General features: G+C 41.8%; 1 protein-coding gene across 4 annotated transcripts in view; it reads left to right on the plus strand.

The window, feature by feature from the left end:
* LOC124261985 (ras and EF-hand domain-containing protein-like) overlaps positions 1–20,171 on the plus strand; it is a 57,503-nt gene that overhangs the window by 9,802 nt on the left and 27,530 nt on the right. For 3 of the 4 annotated variants that reach the window (XM_046696363.1, XM_046696366.1, XM_046696367.1), the window contains exons 1-2: positions 6,662–6,856; positions 19,288–19,715. In XM_046696363.1, the coding sequence (XP_046552319.1) occupies positions 19,375–19,715 (341 nt within the window). In that variant the 5' untranslated portion in view covers positions 6,662–6,856; positions 19,288–19,374. Of the gene's footprint in view, positions 1–6,661; positions 6,857–19,287; positions 19,716–20,171 lie in introns of those variants that run through there. The other variant, XM_046696364.1, reaches the window with a different exon arrangement.

Consider the following 20,171-nt stretch of genomic DNA (forward strand, 5'->3'; position numbering starts at 1 on the left):
TTCTGTAAATTCACGAAGTCTGCATCGGAAATAGAATGAAGGAAATGAACGCTGATTTTATGATCACAAGCATTTGACATCGACGCACTGATGCTAATGGTATTCTATGTTCAAGTTCACGAAGAGTACATTAATTACCTCGGTGTTTAATAAACGTTTATTTAAACATTGTAAATCGAAATTTTTGTCGTAACTACCTTGCATGGTTTTATAGTAGCAGAATAGTAAATATAACAGTAAATAATGTCCTAACACCAGGAAGTGTTAAACGCAACACCTGTGTTCATTCATAAGTTATACAGGTAATATATTAATGCTAATATAATCAGCTAAGGCGTATCCGGTCCACGCTTTGGCTATTATTCAAATTGAACGTGACATCTATTTCCGTGTGTGAATATCAAGACTTTATGTGCCCTTGACCAGGAAAGTTAGAGAGGTCAGTGGCGTTTTAATGTTCTTTTGTGGGCTTTCGTTTCTTTATTCCGCCTTCCTGAGTGCACCACTTCATGTTCTCAGTGATTCATGTTCAAACGAGGGATGCATTTGTGTTGAACACGTTAGATAAATATTGAAGATTTTAACGCCGCTTCATATAACAAGGCTCATCATCTCCCTTGTTTTGAATGTTGTTTAACGCCGCACTCAGCAATATCCCAGCTATATGGCGGCGGTCTGTAAATGATGGACACCAGACTATCCAGTGATCAACATCATGAGCATCAATACGATGTGTCAAGCAAGTCAGCGCGCCTGACCACCTGATCCCGTTTGTCGCCTCTTACGTCAAGCATGGGTTGCTGAAGACCAATTCTAACCCGGATCTTCACGGGTCCCTCCCTTGTGATCCCCTTGATATTGCTTGGTATAGTATGCCAGTAGTGTCCGTGGCTATCAAAACAGCCAATGGTGTCCGTGGCTATCGAAACAGCCAATAGCGTCCGTGGCTATCAAAACAGCCAACATTGTCCGTGGCTATCAAAACAGCCAGCAGTGTCCGTGGCTATCAAACAGCCAACAGTGTCCGTGGTTATCAAAACAGCCAACAGTGTCCGTGGCTATCAAAACAACTAATAGTGTCCGTGGCTATCAAAACAGCCAATAGTGTCCATGGCAATGAAAACAGCCAACAGTGTCCGTGGCCATCACAACAGACAACTGTGTCCGTGGTTATCCAAACAGCCAACAGTGTCCGTGGATAACAAACAGCCAACTTTGATCGTGGCTATCAAAACAGCCAACAGTGTCCGTGGTTATCAAAACAGCCAACAGTCTCCGTGGTTATCAAAACAGCCAATAGTGTCCGAGGCTATCAAAACAGCCAACAGTGTCCGTATCTATCAAAACAGCCAACAGTGTCCGTGGTTATCAAAACAGCCAATAGCGTCCGTGTCTATCAAAACAGCCAAGAGTGTCTGTAGCTATCAAAACAGTCAACAGTGTCCGTGTCTATCAAAACAGCCAATAGCGTCCGTGTCTATCAAAACAGCCAAGAGCGTCTGTAGCTATCAAAACAGCCAATATTGTCCGTGACTATCAAAACAGCCAACAGTGTCCATAGCTATCAAAACAGCCAACAGTGTCCGTGACTATCAAAACAGCCAACAGTGTCCGTGACTATCAAAACAGCCAACAGTGTCAGTGGGCTATCAAAACGTATCCGTGGTTATCAAAACAGCCAACAGTGCATCTGGATTTATCAAAACAGCCAGCGGTGTCCGTGGCTATCAAAACGGCCAATGAGTGTTCGTGGCTATCAAAACAGCCAACAGTGTCCGTGGCTATCAAAACAGCCAACAGTGTCCGTGGCTATCAAAACAGCCAACAGTGTCCGTGGCTATCAAAACAGCCAACAGTGTCCGTGGTTATCAAAACAGTCAATAGTGTCCGTGGCTAGTAAAATCAAAACAGCCAATAGTGTCCGTGGCTATCAAAACAGCCAACAGTGTCCGTGGCTATCAAAATAGCCAACGGTGTCCGTGGCTATCAAAACAGCCAATAGTGTCGTGGCTATCAAAACAGCCAACAGTGTCCGTGGTTATCAAAACAGCCAATAGTGTCCGTGGCTATCAAAACGGCCAATAGTGTCCGTAGCTATCAAAACAGACAACATTGGCCGTTGTTATCAAAACCAATAACAGTGTCCGTGGTTATGGAAACAGCCAACTGTGTCCGTGGCTATCAAAACAGCCAACATTGTCCGTGGGTATCAAAACAGCCAACAGTGTCCGTGGCTATCAAAACAGCCAATAGTGCTCGTGGCTATCAAAACAAATCTAACGGTGTCGTAGCCATCAAAACAGCCAACAGTGTCCGTGGCTATCAAAACGCCAACAGATGTCCCTGGTTATCAAAACAGCCAGCAGTGTCCGTGGCTATCAAACAGCCAACTGTCCCTGGTGTCAAAACAGCCAGCTATCAAAACAGCCAACAGTGTCCGTGGTTGTATCAAAACAGCCAACGGTGTCGTGCCAATTACGTCCGTGGGTATCAAAACAGCCAACAGTGTCCGTGGCTATCAAACAGCTTAATAGCGGTCGTGTGGCTATCAAAACAGCCAGCAGTGTCCGTGGTTATCAAAACAATAACAGGTCCGTGGCTATCAAAACAGCCAATAGTGTCCGGTGGCTATCAAAACAGCCAACAGTGTCCGTGACTATCAAAACAGCCAATAGCGTCCGTGGCTATCAAACGGTGTCTAGTGGCTATCAAGACAGTCAACGGCAGCGTGATGATCAAAACAGCCAATAAGTCAACAGTGTCCGTGGCTATCAAAGGCAATAGCGTCCGTGGCTATCAAAACAGCCAACAGAATGGCGTCGTGACTATCAAAACAGCCAACAGTGTCCGTGACTATCAAAACAGCCAACAGTGTCAGTGGCTATCAAAACAGCCAACAGTGTCCGTGGCTACCAAAACAGTAAACCACTAACGATCGAGGGATTAAAATGTTTTAAAGGTAATCATGACGTATTTCGTCGGAGTGGATGGTTTGTCATACTGTCAACCACCAGTTTATCCCTCCATTGATGAGTTCAAACCGCTACTGTGTGTCTGAGGTATTGCCGTTTGTAGCGGTAAACAACATCCACTCCCCTACACTACCATCGCTGTATGGTATCACATTGGTAAGGTGTCCCACTGACTTGACTGGTGCATGTCAACGTATTCAACCTGCGTAGGCTGAAGCTCATGATGTCATTCACTGGATTGTGTGGCCCAGAATCGCTGAAATGTATGTTCAGACTTGATTGTTTACAGACCCATAAAGCTGGAATGTTGATGAGTGCGGTGTTAAACAACAAACAAACAAAACTATTGAACAACAGTGTTTTTTCAAGCCGATGCACAGCTTCAGTGCTTCAGTACGACTTTAACCCCAAACCATGGAATTAAAACATTCGGGTGAAATCCTTAAAGGTTTAGTCAGGTATGAGTGTGCGAGTTTAGTTTTACGCCGCTTTTAGCAATATTCCAGCAATATCACGGCGGGGGACACCAGAAATGGGCTTCACACATTGTACCCATGTGGGGATTCGACCCGGACCTTCGGCGTGACGAGCGAACGCTTTAACCACTAGACCACCCCACCGCCCTTAGTCAGGTATGGTTAGACAGATAAATCTCACTGAACCTAGGTTCTGAAAGCTCTCACAAATACACAGATCTAACAAAATTGGTTTCTTTTAATTTCTGAACGATAAATTGATATTGCAACGAAATGTCCGAATTACAATCACAGAAGTTTTAGAAATGTTATGTAGAATCGAATGTGCAAATGTTTGCTAGTCATACATTTATATCTGTCTAATTTCAATAGCATCATCATAAATTGATATGGCAAAACATAACTGTTTCTACTCAGTACGTGTATGATGATGCAGAACGAGTAATAGGCAAATTCCTTTGTTTAAATGCTAACGTATGCAAATGCTGGTTTTAAATCAATTAACGCATCATGCATTCCAGTCCAGTAACTACGTGGAATCCATATTGAACTGCGGCATAATACCGCACTAGCAAGCCGCCATTGCTCCAGGACTTTTCAGGCAAACGCACGCACGCATCCACATACGTACGTACGTATGTACACGCACACACATATTGACACTCATACACATGTACACGCATCCACGTACATACACACATATGCACACACATACGCGTCGATATGCATCGCAAGCGTAAGAGCCTCTACTTGCCAGTGGGGCGGTGGGGTAGCCTAGTGGTTAAAGCGTTCGCTCGTCACGCCGAAGACCCGGGTTCGATTTCCCACATGGGTCAATGTGTAAAGCCCATTTCTGGGAGTCCCCGCCGTGATATTGCTGGAAGATTGCTAAAGGCGGCGTAAAGTTAAACTCACTCTACTTTCCAGTATCTAATATATCGTAATTAAGCGACAAAGTGTCCGTTTTCGTTTGTTGCCGCTCGCTAATATTCAGCTTATGTCTACACATCTATAAGCAGCGGGTACAAGGGTGTAATGACCTTAGTCGCTGCGTCTGACCACTTGCGTCATAAAATTATATCGTCTCTTACAACCAGTATATGTGCGTAGGTTAGTGAGGACGTACAGCAACTCGGCTCCATGCGGGATTCGAACCCGCACTCTCAGGGTGAGGCCCCTGATCGCCATCTAACCGTCTCAGGTACGGCCGCTTCCACAAAAAATGCATCCTCGATAATCTCCAGGGATAACTCTCCACTATATCCTGGACGCATCTACGGCTTGGCCCGATGATTTTATTACCTCCCTTGGCTGACTCCGTACAGTAAACGGACGAATGTCTCCGTACAGACATTCTCACAGTAGCCAATCAGCTAAGCCGCCGTTACAACCGAGCTTGCCAGTGTCAACAAAGATAGCGGTCGCAGCCGCGAAGGTTTGTTCGCAGTGCAACTCAGATTTGGGGGGAAATCATACAGACAAATTTACAGATCTGAAACTTTTAAAAAATATATGCAAGAACTCCTTCAACCTCTTTCAGAGTACCTCTGCATCAATTGTGTTGCCAAGTTTAATCGGTTAGATAATTTAAGAAGCGAACGTGAGTTGTGATTGGTCCGCTCAACTTCCCAGCGTAGACACCTGATTGGATAAGAAGCCAGCTAAGGGAGGTAATAAAATCATCGGGCCAAGCCGTAGATGCGTCCAGGGTATAGTGGAGAGTTATCGTAACGTATACCCTTGGAGATTATCGAGGATGACAAAAAATGAGACCCGTGAAGATCCGGCTTAGAATTGATCTTCAGTAACTCATGTTTGTCTTAAGAGGAGACTAACGGGATCGGGTGGTTAGGCTCGCTGACTTGGTTGACACATGTCATCGTATCCCAATTGCGTAGATCAATGCTCGTGTTGTTGATCACTACATTGTTAGGTCCAGACTTGATTATTTGCAGACCGCCGCCATATACATGTAGCTGGAATACTGCTGAGTGCGACGTAAAACTAAACACACTCACTCACAAAGATTAAAGATTGACAACTGGTAGTCTGGGTTACATACTTCGGGTCCCCCTCTGACAAATGCACAATGGCACAGCTCCCATCGCCCCGAATGGGACTATACAATCTACTAGAATCTATTCTTGACTGAAAATGTGTAATCCCAAATATAACATATGGTAAATATATCAACTACGGTAAGAATAGCCTTCAAGCAACTCAACCACGGACTGTCATACGTACCTACGTACAATGAGACTGCATCAATCAACAGCAATTAAACCCATCACAATAAACAAGTCTACAATGGATGTATAAGCATTGGATTCGATCGCGCCTGGTATAGAAATTGACAGGAATGTAGGTAGTTGCTGGCACATTAATCAATACTGTGTTGTATTTAAAGGTCACTCATCTCATACTTCGAACAGATCAATTCCTTTTCAAACAAATCGTGTTGGCCACCATCTCCCGCCCGTCAACCACCTGTTGCCAGTCGCCGACTTCGGTACACAAGCCTTGTTGCTGCTGTAAACAACGGCATAAAATTACCTGAGCGATATATGAACGTAAGCACGTGTTAAATACCGCTTGTGTAAGACACTGACGTGACGGATGCGTGGCGTAACGATCGGGCACATGCCGTAAATGATGGCTTGAAAACAAGGGGCTGATGTATGCTCACTGTGTTGTTGGTGTGGTGACTGTCATTGACGTCATCGGCGCAAGAATTATGATAGTTTGATGTCAGATGCAGAATTATTATCAACTTTGTAGTCATAGTCATCATCATCATCATCAGTATTATCATCATCATCAGTATTATCATCACACATGCCATTATCATCAGGAAGAAAACTCGGTTTAGGGACGAAATATTAATTATATTTCATATGTACAACGGGCCCTCAATTAATTGAATTAATATCATACAACTACTTGTATTATTCCTACGAACATGTAAGCATATATTAACTGTCAAATTTCCAATATAGCATCAATGTCAGTCATTGTCGGCTCCGCTTTGATGTGTATAGATAATTGACTGGTAATTCAATATCACTTACGCGTTATCTGATAAATTTCTTATTGGAACATGTGCGTTCTAACCGCCTGAATAGCAGCACAACCACACACAACTGTCGCTTACCACGTCATAGACAGTGCCCGGATGAACATATGCCGAGTGACGTCAGTCACGTGACCCAAACTTATCGATTTCAGCCTGTGGGACGTCGCTTTCGCATGGGGTCAAGTCAGCGAGTCTATTACCTGCAACCTGAGTTGATATAGTCAGCAGGAACCTAAAACCTCACAGCCTACGGACTGGTTAGAATCACACTGTGCTAGCTAGCTTGTAACACAGGATCATGGCGTAACGGAGCAGGAATACGTTCACATATACCTGTAAGTTTACATTCGGTAGCGGGATTAATCTTCTTGTCAGCTGATTGGGAAGTATGTTCGTACCTGCCTAGCTCTCTACACCTGGTGTCATGGTTGCGGTTTGTTTTGGTGATGGTCTGTACTTTTCAATAAAATATCCTATTTCTTTTTCATTTTGTTTTCTCTTCGCTATCTTTGCGTGGTATGTGGGCTATTTAAGATCGCAACAGCTGTTGGTCAGCGACTCTGACAGTCATGTTATATCTAGAATTATGCCATTGACGTGTAAACATTGCGGGAAGACTGTCGTTCATATCCACATATACTATATCATGTAATATTTTGCATGTTCATTTCAACATGGTGAGGAGTTGCGTCTGCGTTATATCGAGGTAAGGTATTGCATGTAGAATTCTTATAGCTGTGTATAGTGAAAGTGTGATTCATCGACCGATAGCGATAAGAGACAGATGATCTGAGTAAATAAAACCAACTTCGGAATTTACGGTTTGGAGAAACGGCTTCAGTGTCGTCTTCCAGTACGAGTGAGTGAGTTGGTTAATATCCCTCCGAACATTATTTAAATTGCATATATATTGGGTCAGCTAAAAGGGGGAGGAAAGCCCGAAGTAACTACGGCTAAGACAAGAAGACATGCTATTACTTCATACCGAGAGTTATTATTGATGATAGAAGTTCTTGGGTTAAGATATAACCCCCGTTGAAGCATTATATGTGTATACAATGTATACTATCTATATATAGTATGTTTCAAGTTTGTAGCCTTAAGCTTTATATACTTAAACTGATGTTAAAATTGTCATCCTTATATAACCAGCATTTTAAACATGTCCCTGCAGATCAAGAGCATTACAAATTAATAACAGTTCTGAACAGCAGCTGCTGTTCAAACAACTTCAGTAATGAGAGTATAGTATATGGTTTTATGACTTGTGGAGATATTCAGGTCGCATGGTAATTTCCACAATATTCCCGTTTATATATTCCGAAGACTCAATTAAGATTTTGATGTTTAGCGCAAGGAGATGTTCCTTGGATGATGCTTGTAAAGTAGTACTCTGATAGGAACAGTGGGGTAGTCTAGTGGTTCAGGTTCATCGTCACGTCAAGGGTTCGATTCTCCACAGTTTGTGAAGCCCATTTCTGGTGCAAACACACACCCCCCCACCCACCCACCCACCCCACCCCAAACCCTCAACACACACACACACACACGGCCGTGATATTGCTGGAATAGTGCTAAAATTGGCGTTAAACCCAACTCACTTACTCATTCACTGCAAAAACACACCTAATCAATGAAGGATACCACGCTAAATTGGATATGTTTACTTCGTTGAAGAAAAACAACTACTGCAAGGCTCGAGTCACATGTGTATATCTTCCTGTCAAGGAATGCTATACATTAAATCATCTTTAATATGTTAACCAGTTTGTCTCGTTGACATGGCCACTAGCTTGTCCGTCATAAATCGTCATGTTATCAACCCATCTTTGATGGACTGCCTGGTGTGTGTCATGGAGTGTCCACTCATAGTTGATATATAAATCTATCAATGAAGATATTATTTTCACTCATCGTTGGTTTGTTAACTGGCTTGTCTGTCAAGGAGAGTCATATTTTCACTCATCGTTGGTTTGTTAACTGGCTTGTCTGTCAAGGAGAGTCATATTTTCACTCATCGTTGGTTTGTTAACTGGCTTGTCTGTCAAGGAGAGTCATATTTTCACTCATCGTTGGTTTGTTAACTGGCTTCATCTGTCATGCTGACCCGTGTTTCGTGTAGGTTTCTGCCAAGAAGCATCATATACTTGCTGTGAACTGGAAGGCTTGTTTCATGTGATCAATCTGGAAGGTTCATGTGTTCATCTTAAGGTTCATGTAACCAATCTGTAGGTTCATGTGATCCTGATCTGTAGGTTCATGTGATCCATCTGAAAGTTAATCCATCTGTAGGTTCATGATCCATCTGTAGGTTCTCCTTCTGTAGGAATGTTCATGTGATCCATCTGTAGCAAGTTCATGTGATCCAGGTTCATGTAATCCATCTCTGTTCATGTGATCCTTCTGTAGGTTCATGTAATCCATCTGTAGGTTCATGTGATCCATCTGTAGGTTCATGATCCATCTGTAGGTTCATGTGATCCATCTGTAGGTTCATGTGATCCATCTGTAGGTTCATGTGATCCATCTGTAGGTTCATGTGATCCATCTGTAGGTTCATGTGATCCATCTGTGTTCATGTGATCCATCTGTAGGTTCATGTGATCCATCTGTAGGTTCATGTGATCCATCTGTAGGTTCATGTAATCCATCTGTAGGTTCATGTGATCCATTCTGTAGGTTCATGTAATCCATCTGTTCATGTGATCCAGGTTCATGTGATCCATCTGTAGGCTCATGTAATCCATCTGTAGGTTCATGTGATCCATCTGTAGGTTCATGTAATCCATCTGAAGGTTCATGTGATCCATCTGAAGGTTATCGGTTGCAGCTGGAGAGATCATCTTTATGACAGATGGTTATACTGTGAGAAACTGATATCGAAATTGCTATTTCGGTGTGAAATTTCCTTTTCGCCATAGTACGTTTGTCACATATCAAACTAGACACGGCGTCTAAGGCGCCATATTTTCTGTGCAAATGGATGATCTCTTGTCTGACAGATCCAACCCGTGCTCTGGGGGTTCGCCAGATTGACAACTGACCACAAACCATTAAAGCTCATCTCACTCTCTTATTTCGTGCAAAACTGACCTTGAAAAAACTATTTTCAAAGTATCCCCATTCATTAAGTCTCGCCAAATTCGATCAGAAATTTAGTAAAATATGGAATGCTCAGGGACACTCTTAATATGAAAATGAATACCAGAATGTTTAAGGACTAATAACGTGTCCTCGTGTTGTTACGCATGCGCGAGAACAGTGTCTAAAACGCAAAAATGCGAGAATGCTTAAAAATGTGTGTTTGTGATTTGATTTGACAAAACAAGATCGTTGAATTGCGACATTTTGTATTATGTCCAAATGTGGCAGTCACGCGTTCTCGACTTTTAACGAAAAAACCGAGAAAGCCAGATCGCGAGAATCTCGTATCCTCACGATCTCGCTCTTTTGTCATACTTAAGTCATTGCAAAGGTCAGATAACGTAATACAAACATCAAGGCTGTCCCTAACACTATTCCATGGTAAAACGATCCCCTGTCTCAAGGCCCCACTGTATTAGATTAAACTTGATGAAAACGTTGCTTGAAAATGATATATTATTGCTCAAGGAATACATGATCAGTATTTGCCTTTCTTATCACTGCAACATAGGCAGCACGTACCGCATGTGTCTCCATCAGTTTGAATGAGGCAAAATTCATAACAAGGTACGTGGATGCATGAAATCATGTGCTCGTGCGTGTGCGTGTGCGTGCCTGTGTTTGTTTGCTTGTCAGGACGTCTGTCGTTATTTTAATGCTATCCACAAGCCCTCGTTTAAAGATTAAAAAAAAATAAAAATTGAGACGACCCCCGACTCGAAATGCTTTACAGTACAACACATCATGGTGTATGTACTGTGAAGCATTTCGAGTCGGGGGTCATCTCAAACATTTTTCTAAATCTTTAATCCCCGCAAAGACACGATAGCTTGTGTTCCACGCAGGATAACATGGTTACTCCACTCCTTGCAGACCAATGTGTGAGTAACAAGTGCAGTAATTTAGTCCACCATAGGTCTTGAATAGCATTACCTGTCAGCACGGTCACCAAGCCAACAGAGGACTGATATGAATATACACATGCATGTCTCTTTGATGATGCGAGGAATAAGTTGAAGAAACGACCCCTGGTATGACTATGAAATAATTCATTAAATATAGTATAGTGATAAAGCTAACATGCGTTACTACACAAATGAAACACATACACATCAGTTGATGGTATCAGCTACCAGTACCGAGTCACACGCAGTATGTGAATAATGCAACCAAAACACGAAAGTCCAGGAATAAGGGATTAAGACACGACTACGGTAGAATTCGTATATTTAAGTCTATGAATAAGCCATTAAAACGCCTGCGGTAGGATTCGTATGTTACACTTTATGATTAAGACATGAAAAACACGATTACGGTAGAATAAGGCATGAATAAGGCATATAAGACACGACAGTGTTAGAATTCGTATATTCGTATGTCCATGAATAAGGCATATAAGACACGACAGTGTTAGAATTCGTATATTCGTATGTCCATGAATAAGGCATATAAGACACGACTAGGGTAGGATTCATATGTCTATAAATAAGGCACGACAGTGGTAGAATTCGTATATTCGTATGTCTATGGATAAGGCATATAAGGCATATAAGACAAGAACGAATAGACGACGGTAGGATTCGTATATTTATGTCCATGAATTTAGCATTAAGACACGACTACGGTAGGATCTGTACATTAAAGCTACTGAATAAGGCATGACACATATCGATACTATAGGATGCATCATTTAAGTTTTCAAGGTACCATGCACACAAGGAACATTAGCGATTATTTCATATTTGTTATGCATCAGTCAGTCAAGTGATAGACCCAGTTAGATTCATTGCAATGTGCCAAATTTGTTTATGTACAAGGCATGCACGAAATCCAAACTGTGCATGAGCAACATATCACGTATACGAGCAAGATATCGTCTTTTCCTAAAGAGGAACAGTATATCTGACAATAACGCCGAGTCATCAAATTGTGAGTCAAACACATGTGCTATGTAATTCACGATCATTGACTTGCTTTGACGATATGTAAGATACATGTGCCGCTACTTATAGGTCCTAACGCTTTGTGTTGACTGAGTTAGAATCAAATGGCCTTTCTAAGGCGAGTTCTCCACACGATAACCGTTCTTGTATTGTCTATGCAATACACGGCAATCTATCACTGCACCAAGGACAGTCTCCAGTCCTTCAGTAGGCTCGTGGGCGACTGTCAACGCAACAAAGTGCATTAAGATTAATGATCGCGTGCGTAAATATATGTCTGATATGGGGAACCTTTGTCAGTGACACAAAAATGTCCCTCTAATATCTCCTGTTTGGTTTGAGTGACAGCTTTACTAAAATCTTTATTAAGAAAGTTATTTTGAACATTCCCGGAGATAAATGTTCAAATATAGGTTCACTATCTCGCGTGTTTTACCAGGGTGAAGGACGAAACGTCGGCCAGATCTTGTATCTGTACAACCAGGTCCACGCCCTTGATGTTGTCACCGTGAAACTCACCATATCCAGAAATAACGTTGTGTAGACGTTTAGATATTCAACCAAGAAACAGAATGAGACTGTGATAATCGGCATAATCAAAGTTCACAGTTTACTTCGATTTTTAAAGTTTGTAAAGTTTACAGTTTACTTGGTTTTCATAGGAAACATTGTTCGGTCCTCCGACGTTCGTATTTTGCAAAGTTGGTTGGTTGGTTGTTAAACGTCGCACTCAGCAATCTTCCAGCTACATGGCGGAGATTGAAAAGTACTAGAGATGCACAAACTGTTTTGTCAGGGTTAGGCGTCTGAACAACGAGGATCCTGGATTTACTCCTCTTAAATGAATAACTGTCTCTTGAAATCAAACATCATTCTTGATACAGCCAATTGGTTTTGAAGGTGTTCCTGTTTGCTCAAGCAGAATGTACAATGCACCATTGCAAGACCCTATAAGTAATGTTTACGTGCAGAAAAACCAGGGGTTAACTTTGATAAGGTATGTGTAGTTTTTTTAACAGTACCTCTTGACGAAATACCATATGTCTGATCATATATTCCTCAGTTCAATGTGCTATTTATCTGGAACTAAGTATAAACGCTAAAAGTGATACTTGGATAACTCTGATACCTTGAATAAATCGAAATATGCTACGTTACTCAATAAAGTTAAGTACTTTTGTCAGGCCACATGAGAGTACATATGTACATTCTTATAATGACAAGTAAGGTTTAGGATCCGCTTTCTTGGGTTCGAATCCCCAATTCGCCCTGAGGTCATCATTTGTATTTCAGCACCACAGCTTTTTGGCTTAAACCAATGCTATTCCCACTATGACCAGTGTCACACAAGAATTCCCCCGCATATGCTTAGATGCTATGATGTAAATACACTACTGGACAAAATATAGTGTACACTTGAATATAAATGAATGTAACCAAAAGACTACAAAAACCTGACTGGACTGAAATCGTAAAAGATCTGAAACAGTAGCCGAAGGTAATCAAACAGCTGCCATAAGCAACTCGCTCTGAGATAATCATTTATTGCTTGTTGGTGTTTAGAAATCATCAACGATGGGTGTTTACTTTCTTCTCCTAAGTAGATTTATGATAATGTTCAAAGCAACGCCTAACCTAACTCACTCACCCTTCTCTAGTGTGGGGCGGTGGGGTAGCCTAGTGGTTAAAGCGTTCGCTCGTCACGCCCATATGGGCTCGATATGGGTTCGATTCCCCATATGGATAAAATGCGTGAAGCCCATTCCTGGTGTACTGGTGTACCCCGCCGTGACATTGCTGGAATATTGCTAAAAGCGGCGTAAAACCAAACTCACTCACTCCTCCGGTGTTTTTATCAACACTATTATTAAATGCATGTTGAACTAACATATCTACGATACGAATACATCGGTTGCAGTTAATTTGACATTAGTTAAATGACAGATTACATAAGATAAATGGTCATGACCTTGAACTCAACTGTTCATAACTTGTACTATCCCTTCTTAGAAACATCCGGGTAACACGGTTAATGACGTCACTACCGACAAGCCTATCAGATCCACTGCTGTTCCGATCAATCACAAGTCATGTTCATTCACAGCTTGTCAGATATCTCAAGGCTAGACAGAATGACGTCAGCGGAACGCCAAGTTCGACCTCTAATTAAAAATTGTCTCAATATCATATCTTTTGTGAAGAATATCAAATTGATAAAACGCATTTTCATAATTGGTGGACACATGAGCAGATTTTCTCTCTCGAATCTCTATTAGATTTAATTGTTCTGTATTGAGGACAAACAGATTTGTTGTACCAGAACTATTACATGGATGCGTTGTATGTAAGTACATTAAATACATTTCAATTTAGATGAAATTATTCTTTTTAAGGCACATATAAATGATACAGCTGCATGTATTACTATATCGGTATATAATAATTTCAACATGTAAAGATTAAGCGTTTCCACTCTAAGCTTTCCTCATGCTATTTGAAGCGGCAAACTAATTCTCTGTCACCATTCAAGGTTCCTGAATACCTATTACTCGTGCATGTTATTACGATATGTATATTTAACTATACCGCCGATAATGTTTGGTCGTGACACGTTGAGTTGAGTATATTGCATTACGTTTTCAAATCGTTTCATTTCGGAAAGTACACTTCACATTCTACTCTTTGCGTATGTATGGCTTTGGAGATGCTGTGTGGTCCATTATGCTTGTTTATTTGTTTGTTTGGCGGCGGTCTGTAAATAATCGACTCTTGACCAGACAATCTAGTGATCGATATCATGAGCGTCAATAACGCAGTTGGGATATTATGGCATGCATCAACAGCCTGGCGAGAGTCTCCTCGTCCTAGAATAAAGACATCTGCTTCGTTATTCCGTTGATGGAAGGCCGTTACATAAAATCGCAATGATGTCATGAACAATGGGTGACCGTAGACAAATGAATGATGATTATACTTTTCTCGCCTGTATTCTACCAGCAGTTATCTCCCCGGATGTTGACTGATCAAACTTGCCTTTGAGACTAGCGCCGTACACCGCCAGCTTCCTCATGGGGGGTGACTAGGATAATTTAACGTCAATATCAGGTCAAATCTGAAAGGAGGTGAGGTGAAATTGGGTTTAACGTCGTGCTTGAGAATATTTCGCTCATATGACGACGTGCATGCGTGTGTATGTGTATGTGCGGCTGCTTCTACTAGACCAGACTGAAGCTGGTTTTATAGTGCTAGCCCACTGAGATACCATGCCGCAGTGAAGCATGAATACCCCACTCAGACACATTATACCGACTCCGAGCCAACCAGACCTTGGAGTACCCATGAATGCCGAGCGCCAGGCAGGGACCAACAAGTACCATATTTTAACGGATCGAACCCGCGACCTTCCGCTCTTCGGGTGGACGCTCTAACCACTACACCACGGAGGCGGTCAAATCTGAAAGGAACTGCAAGTAATAAATAATGTGTTTAGGACAAATGTCTTCCGTGGAAAGGACCATAGTGCAATTGGGAATTTCGACGGACGGTTTCCTTGCCGTCAACAACATGGCCAAATAATGTTTAATTGCGGCGACAATGACCTCATGTTGGTATGAGTACCTTCGTAAACAATGAACATACTTGAACAGTTGGTACATTATAGCCAATCAGAACGAAGTATAACTACAACACTAGGCTACCCCACCGCCCCCGTAAACAATGAGAGAAATACTGAAAATAGATAGTTTCACATATTTCCATACCTACAGGAAGACAACCAGTGTCCCCAGAGTTAGAATAACAAGGGTGTCGGATTTCACTGAATCAACTTTTCACAATATTTATGTTTCACTTCAGATTTACGTCATTTACGAAATCTAGATATATTTTGTCAAACTCCAAATGCATTTCAGCTCATATATTTCTGAATATTACATTTCTGGAAACGGGATCGACACTTGCAATTACGTAGTGATAAATGCATTTCATATTCACAGTATGTGCGTTCAATTTCATTAACCCAGCTCAATCCGTCAGTACAGCTGGGCCACGTACTGATAATTGAAAACCAAATCAATATTAGTTACCTTCTGGGCTGGATATTGACCTCAAAACAACACAGAGGCGGCTAATGCCTCGGCTGAATGTCGCATGTTGATTGGCTGATATTCACGTTATTGATGTGTGTAACTGATACAGTGCACTAGAGACCCGCATGTAGAACTTTTGTTGTCTTCATCCTTGGCCGTTTCTATGATCAGCAGGGTCAATATATATACAATGCATCGTTTGTAATATACGTCCAAATAGGACATGTGTCCGATACTTCCCACTCAAAATAAGATATACTGAAATTGAGGCCGTGTCACACGTTGCCAAGGCGTCAGCTTATGGTGCAATCGTTATAATCAACTCAATTGACTTACTTTTCTCGCTTTGTCTGATGGAATTCCCTATTTGACTTGTACCATACGTTAACGAATGTTTCCTGGTGCACAGTTGACTAGCCGTTGCATGTGTGTATGACCTGGCAGGATACGCTGACCTTTTAGAGAGGACCTAGTGCCACCACGTTTAGATGGTGATTCAAAAACAGATGCTCTGTCATCGTATTTCATGATGTCAGTGACTGGATTGTCTGGTCCAGGCTTGATTGTTTACAGAGCACGTCGTACAGCGGTAATACTGCTAAATGCGGTGTAAACAAACACATAATCATGATATAGTCGGAATTGTACAATCGACGTTTAGCAAAGATTTCTTATGGATGCGGAAAGGGTTTTTGTCGTTTTTAATACCAAATCAGGTGGCGTTAAGCAATGTTGGTCTAGGGGGAGTACTTTTACGGGTGACTGTGTTCGGCGATCTCATTATGATCATATCCTATTCCTTGCTACCGCTAAAGAAATACCTGACATCCCATTACGGATCGAGTCGGAACTGCCTTTCATCCGACCAATCAGAGCGTCGAATTAGATCACGAAAGTAACAGTCGGAATGTGTTTTCTAATCATGAAACCTCGAATGGTTAATACGAGGTATTCTGATCGACAGTTACGGACTGTGTGACTGATTCTGTCAAAATCATCGATAACTCTGGCTTCAATGGGATAAACTTTTGAAAAGGAAGGGACTTTCCATTGCCTGTGGCACACACTACCTTTCAATCTTGGCCATTTGTTAGACATTCCAGAATTTTCGTTTGTTCAGTTTTCAAATTTGGAATCCTTATTTTTCGAAGCGTAATCTGTAATGGAAGCTTGTAAAGCTGTGCCGTAAAGCTTGAGAAAGCTTCTTTCTGATTGGCCAATGTCATTTCATTGGTCCGGAAAAGTCCTTCTGAAGTGAGGAGATCCTCAAAACCTTGTACAGCGGTAAGGAGAACTAAGATCTGATATAATGAGACTGTGATCGGCAACTTTGTCCCGAAAGTCTCTAGGTCTTGGGTCCTACTCCATACAGAATTACACGTGTCCCTCTTATAATGACTTTGTTCGAAATATGATTCTGTTCATCCAGCCATGAATCATAAGATGGGATGTGACCGTTGCTTATTAAAACCTCACAGGCAGCTTATGTTGTATACTCCTCAGGGAGCTGGGAATGCAATTCAAATAAACGGGGTAATGTTAATGTAGAAAAAAAAGAACTTGCACTTGATGATTGGAGTTATTCGCGTTATATTTTGGCTGTGTTGAGTTGCATCACTTAGTTGTGTCAGGATCCGAATCTTGAGACGTCGGATCACAGATTCATCCTGAATTTCATAAAGTTTCTTAGCAACACGTTCGTGTTAAACGTCGATGATTTGAATCAGTTCCTCTCGCCCTAAGCTGGCAATCCTTTATATAAATACTTGTACATATAACGGAAATACTCATCAAAACGACCTCAATCCTAAGCCACTCACATAAGCATATGCAAGAGAAATAGTATTGACAGACGCAATAAGGGAACAGAAGCCGAGTTATCAAATCATATCTTTGTGCAGAGTTGTGCCCCTTTACCATGGTTTCGAACTCAACTGTTATACTTGGGCCGTTAAATTTATACCACGTTCAGGGGTTTCAAAGATTAACATTGATCTATCTTATTTGGGCTCGCCACCCGCCGAATCGTCAAGATGTACACAAGTTCATCACGTTAAACTTAAAAGTTAATGGTCAAAGTTAAAGTTGAATAGAATTGACAAGGGAAGGAAATCTCCATCGTACGATTCCAACCACACGTATATCATTAGCGTTTACTGACTTAGTCACACAATAGATCGACGAGATCCGGGTTAGAACTGGTCTTCAGTAACCCATGCTTGTCGTAAAAGGCGACTAACGGTTTCGTGGTCCGGCTCGCTGAATTGATTGACAATTGTCACCGCATCCCATTTGAGTATATGCTCATGCTGTTGATCACTGGATTGTCTGGTCCAGAATTATTTACAGACCACCGCCATGTTGCTGGAATATTGTTGAGTGCGGCGTTAAACAACACACAAACACACCAGATCTTCGAAATAACTACAGTCGTGAAGAGAATAAGATGGTGGTTGTTTGAAACTAAAAGTTTCTGAAGTCTCACCAGCATGTCTAAAGGTCATGGGCATTTAATGCCCACGACCCAGCTCTGACTGACAAGGGTCTGACATCATCTGACCATCACCGCCATCCTCATCTGTCACCATTGCGTGCAGTCATAGCTTCAGTGGGCTGGAGTCGACGAAAGTCGCCCACGACAATACACTTCAAAGGAAGCAGCTCTCTTATTCTAACTTTCCCTAGAAGCTATAAGTTAAAAACACACGGTTTTTAATATTCATAACAGGTTTCCTATTTCACGTGTCCTAATCTAGAGATAAGAAACGTAATGACTGAAGTAAGAATCTAAAATAGTGACTACGGAACAGGGAGAAACGTTTTAATGATTGGATACACATTGCAACCTACATTTAGCTGAGCTACTTGTGTCCGGTTTGTATGTATACAGCTATAAAGGAGCTCAAGAACATCCAATTCTTTTATTTACCGTAGTTAATATGGTACGGCATGGAAATATATCTATACTAAAGATATGAAAGAATCGGATGTTCCTTAACTTCTTTGAGCGGTACATGTTGTTTTTATGGTTTTGTTTCTTGGTGAGCGGTGTTTAGTATTCTCCAGAAAAAGAAAATCTGTGATGTAACAGGAATGGTGTTCAATGTCAATCGAATCCAGCCTATTCACACCATGATATGTCGCCTGTATTGTTCATGCCTTCGGCGGGATTAGCCTAGTGGTTAAAGCGTTCGCTCGTCACGCCGGAGACCCGGGTTCGATTCCCAACATGGGTACAACGTGTGAAGCCAATTTCTGGTGTTCCCCGCCGTGATATTGCTGTAATATTGCTGAGAGTCGTGTAAAACTAAACTCATTTACCCACACATACCATAGAAATTTCTAGCATTTACCCCTGTGGTTTCTTTCATTTAGTTATAGCGTTATTCCGGATCCCTCACCTTCTGGGCAATGTGTTGGGAACATCAATGCGATCACTCACTCTTCCTCGTTAACTTGGATTATTGAACGCTATCGCTCGGATTCACTGTATTCAAAGTACGTCCTTTGTTGCATTTTATTTAATTAACTGTGTTCAACATTTTCTATATTGTGTGCTTTTAATTAAATGTATTCCATATTACGTTTCAGAGTAGTATAGTCTCCGCATACGACGCAAATAAATCATATTAGTGGCAACGACTGATTCACCACCAACTGCACTGAGAATCGCCTCCAATGGACCAAACCGACGCTGAGTCCAAATTGGGCCAACTGTTTCGGGCTTGTGACTTGGATGGTTCCGGCTACATCGACCAGAACGAACTTCAGGCGGTGTGCTCCGAACTCTCGAAAGACGAACTTGTCGATGTCTTCAGTCAGCTCGATAAAGACGGAGATGGCCGAATCAGTGTCGAGGAGTTCGCCCGAGGGTTCACGGAAATCAGCGAGGCCCTCCAGACGAAGAGTCGAGTTAAGATGCGGGAACGTTTGAAGAGTCAGAACTCCGATGACAAAATTATTGCTCATGAGGATGACTTTGTGGGCATACTGGACGAAGGACTTAGAGCTATTTCAAGGTAAGTAAGCGAAATGTTACTTTTCGATTTTACCTTTTCTCTAGTGTGTGTTTTCAATTAAATCCGTTCCGACCAACGTTTCAAAGAATAGACACGTGAATGACCAGCATATTGGGTGTGCTGTCACTTTACGAAATAGTGTCTGGAGATCATCCATGGGTGTTAGTGTGTATGTGTGTGTGTGTTCGTGTACGTGCGTGCGTGTGTGTGTGAATGTGCGAGTGTGTTGGAGGAGGTTTTTTATTGTTTGCTTGAAGACGGAAGAGTTTTTTCAAACGCCGCTTTCCCACGACAACTTTATCAGAACATCCAGCATGTCCAATGAATGATTAATTAGGGAGTGTAAAACCTATCCAATTATTTCCAGATTTTCGGGCACAGAATATTTCAATATTTAATCAAAGGTCGATTTTGGCAACAAAGTCCGCCGAAGGGTCCCAGGGCTACGGTGGCTTT

The sequence above is a fragment of the Haliotis rubra genome, unplaced genomic scaffold (assembly GCF_003918875.1).
Source record: "Haliotis rubra isolate DU_JTF1 unplaced genomic scaffold, ASM391887v1 Scf82, whole genome shotgun sequence".
NCBI lineage: Eukaryota > Metazoa > Mollusca > Gastropoda > Lepetellida > Haliotidae > Haliotis > Haliotis rubra.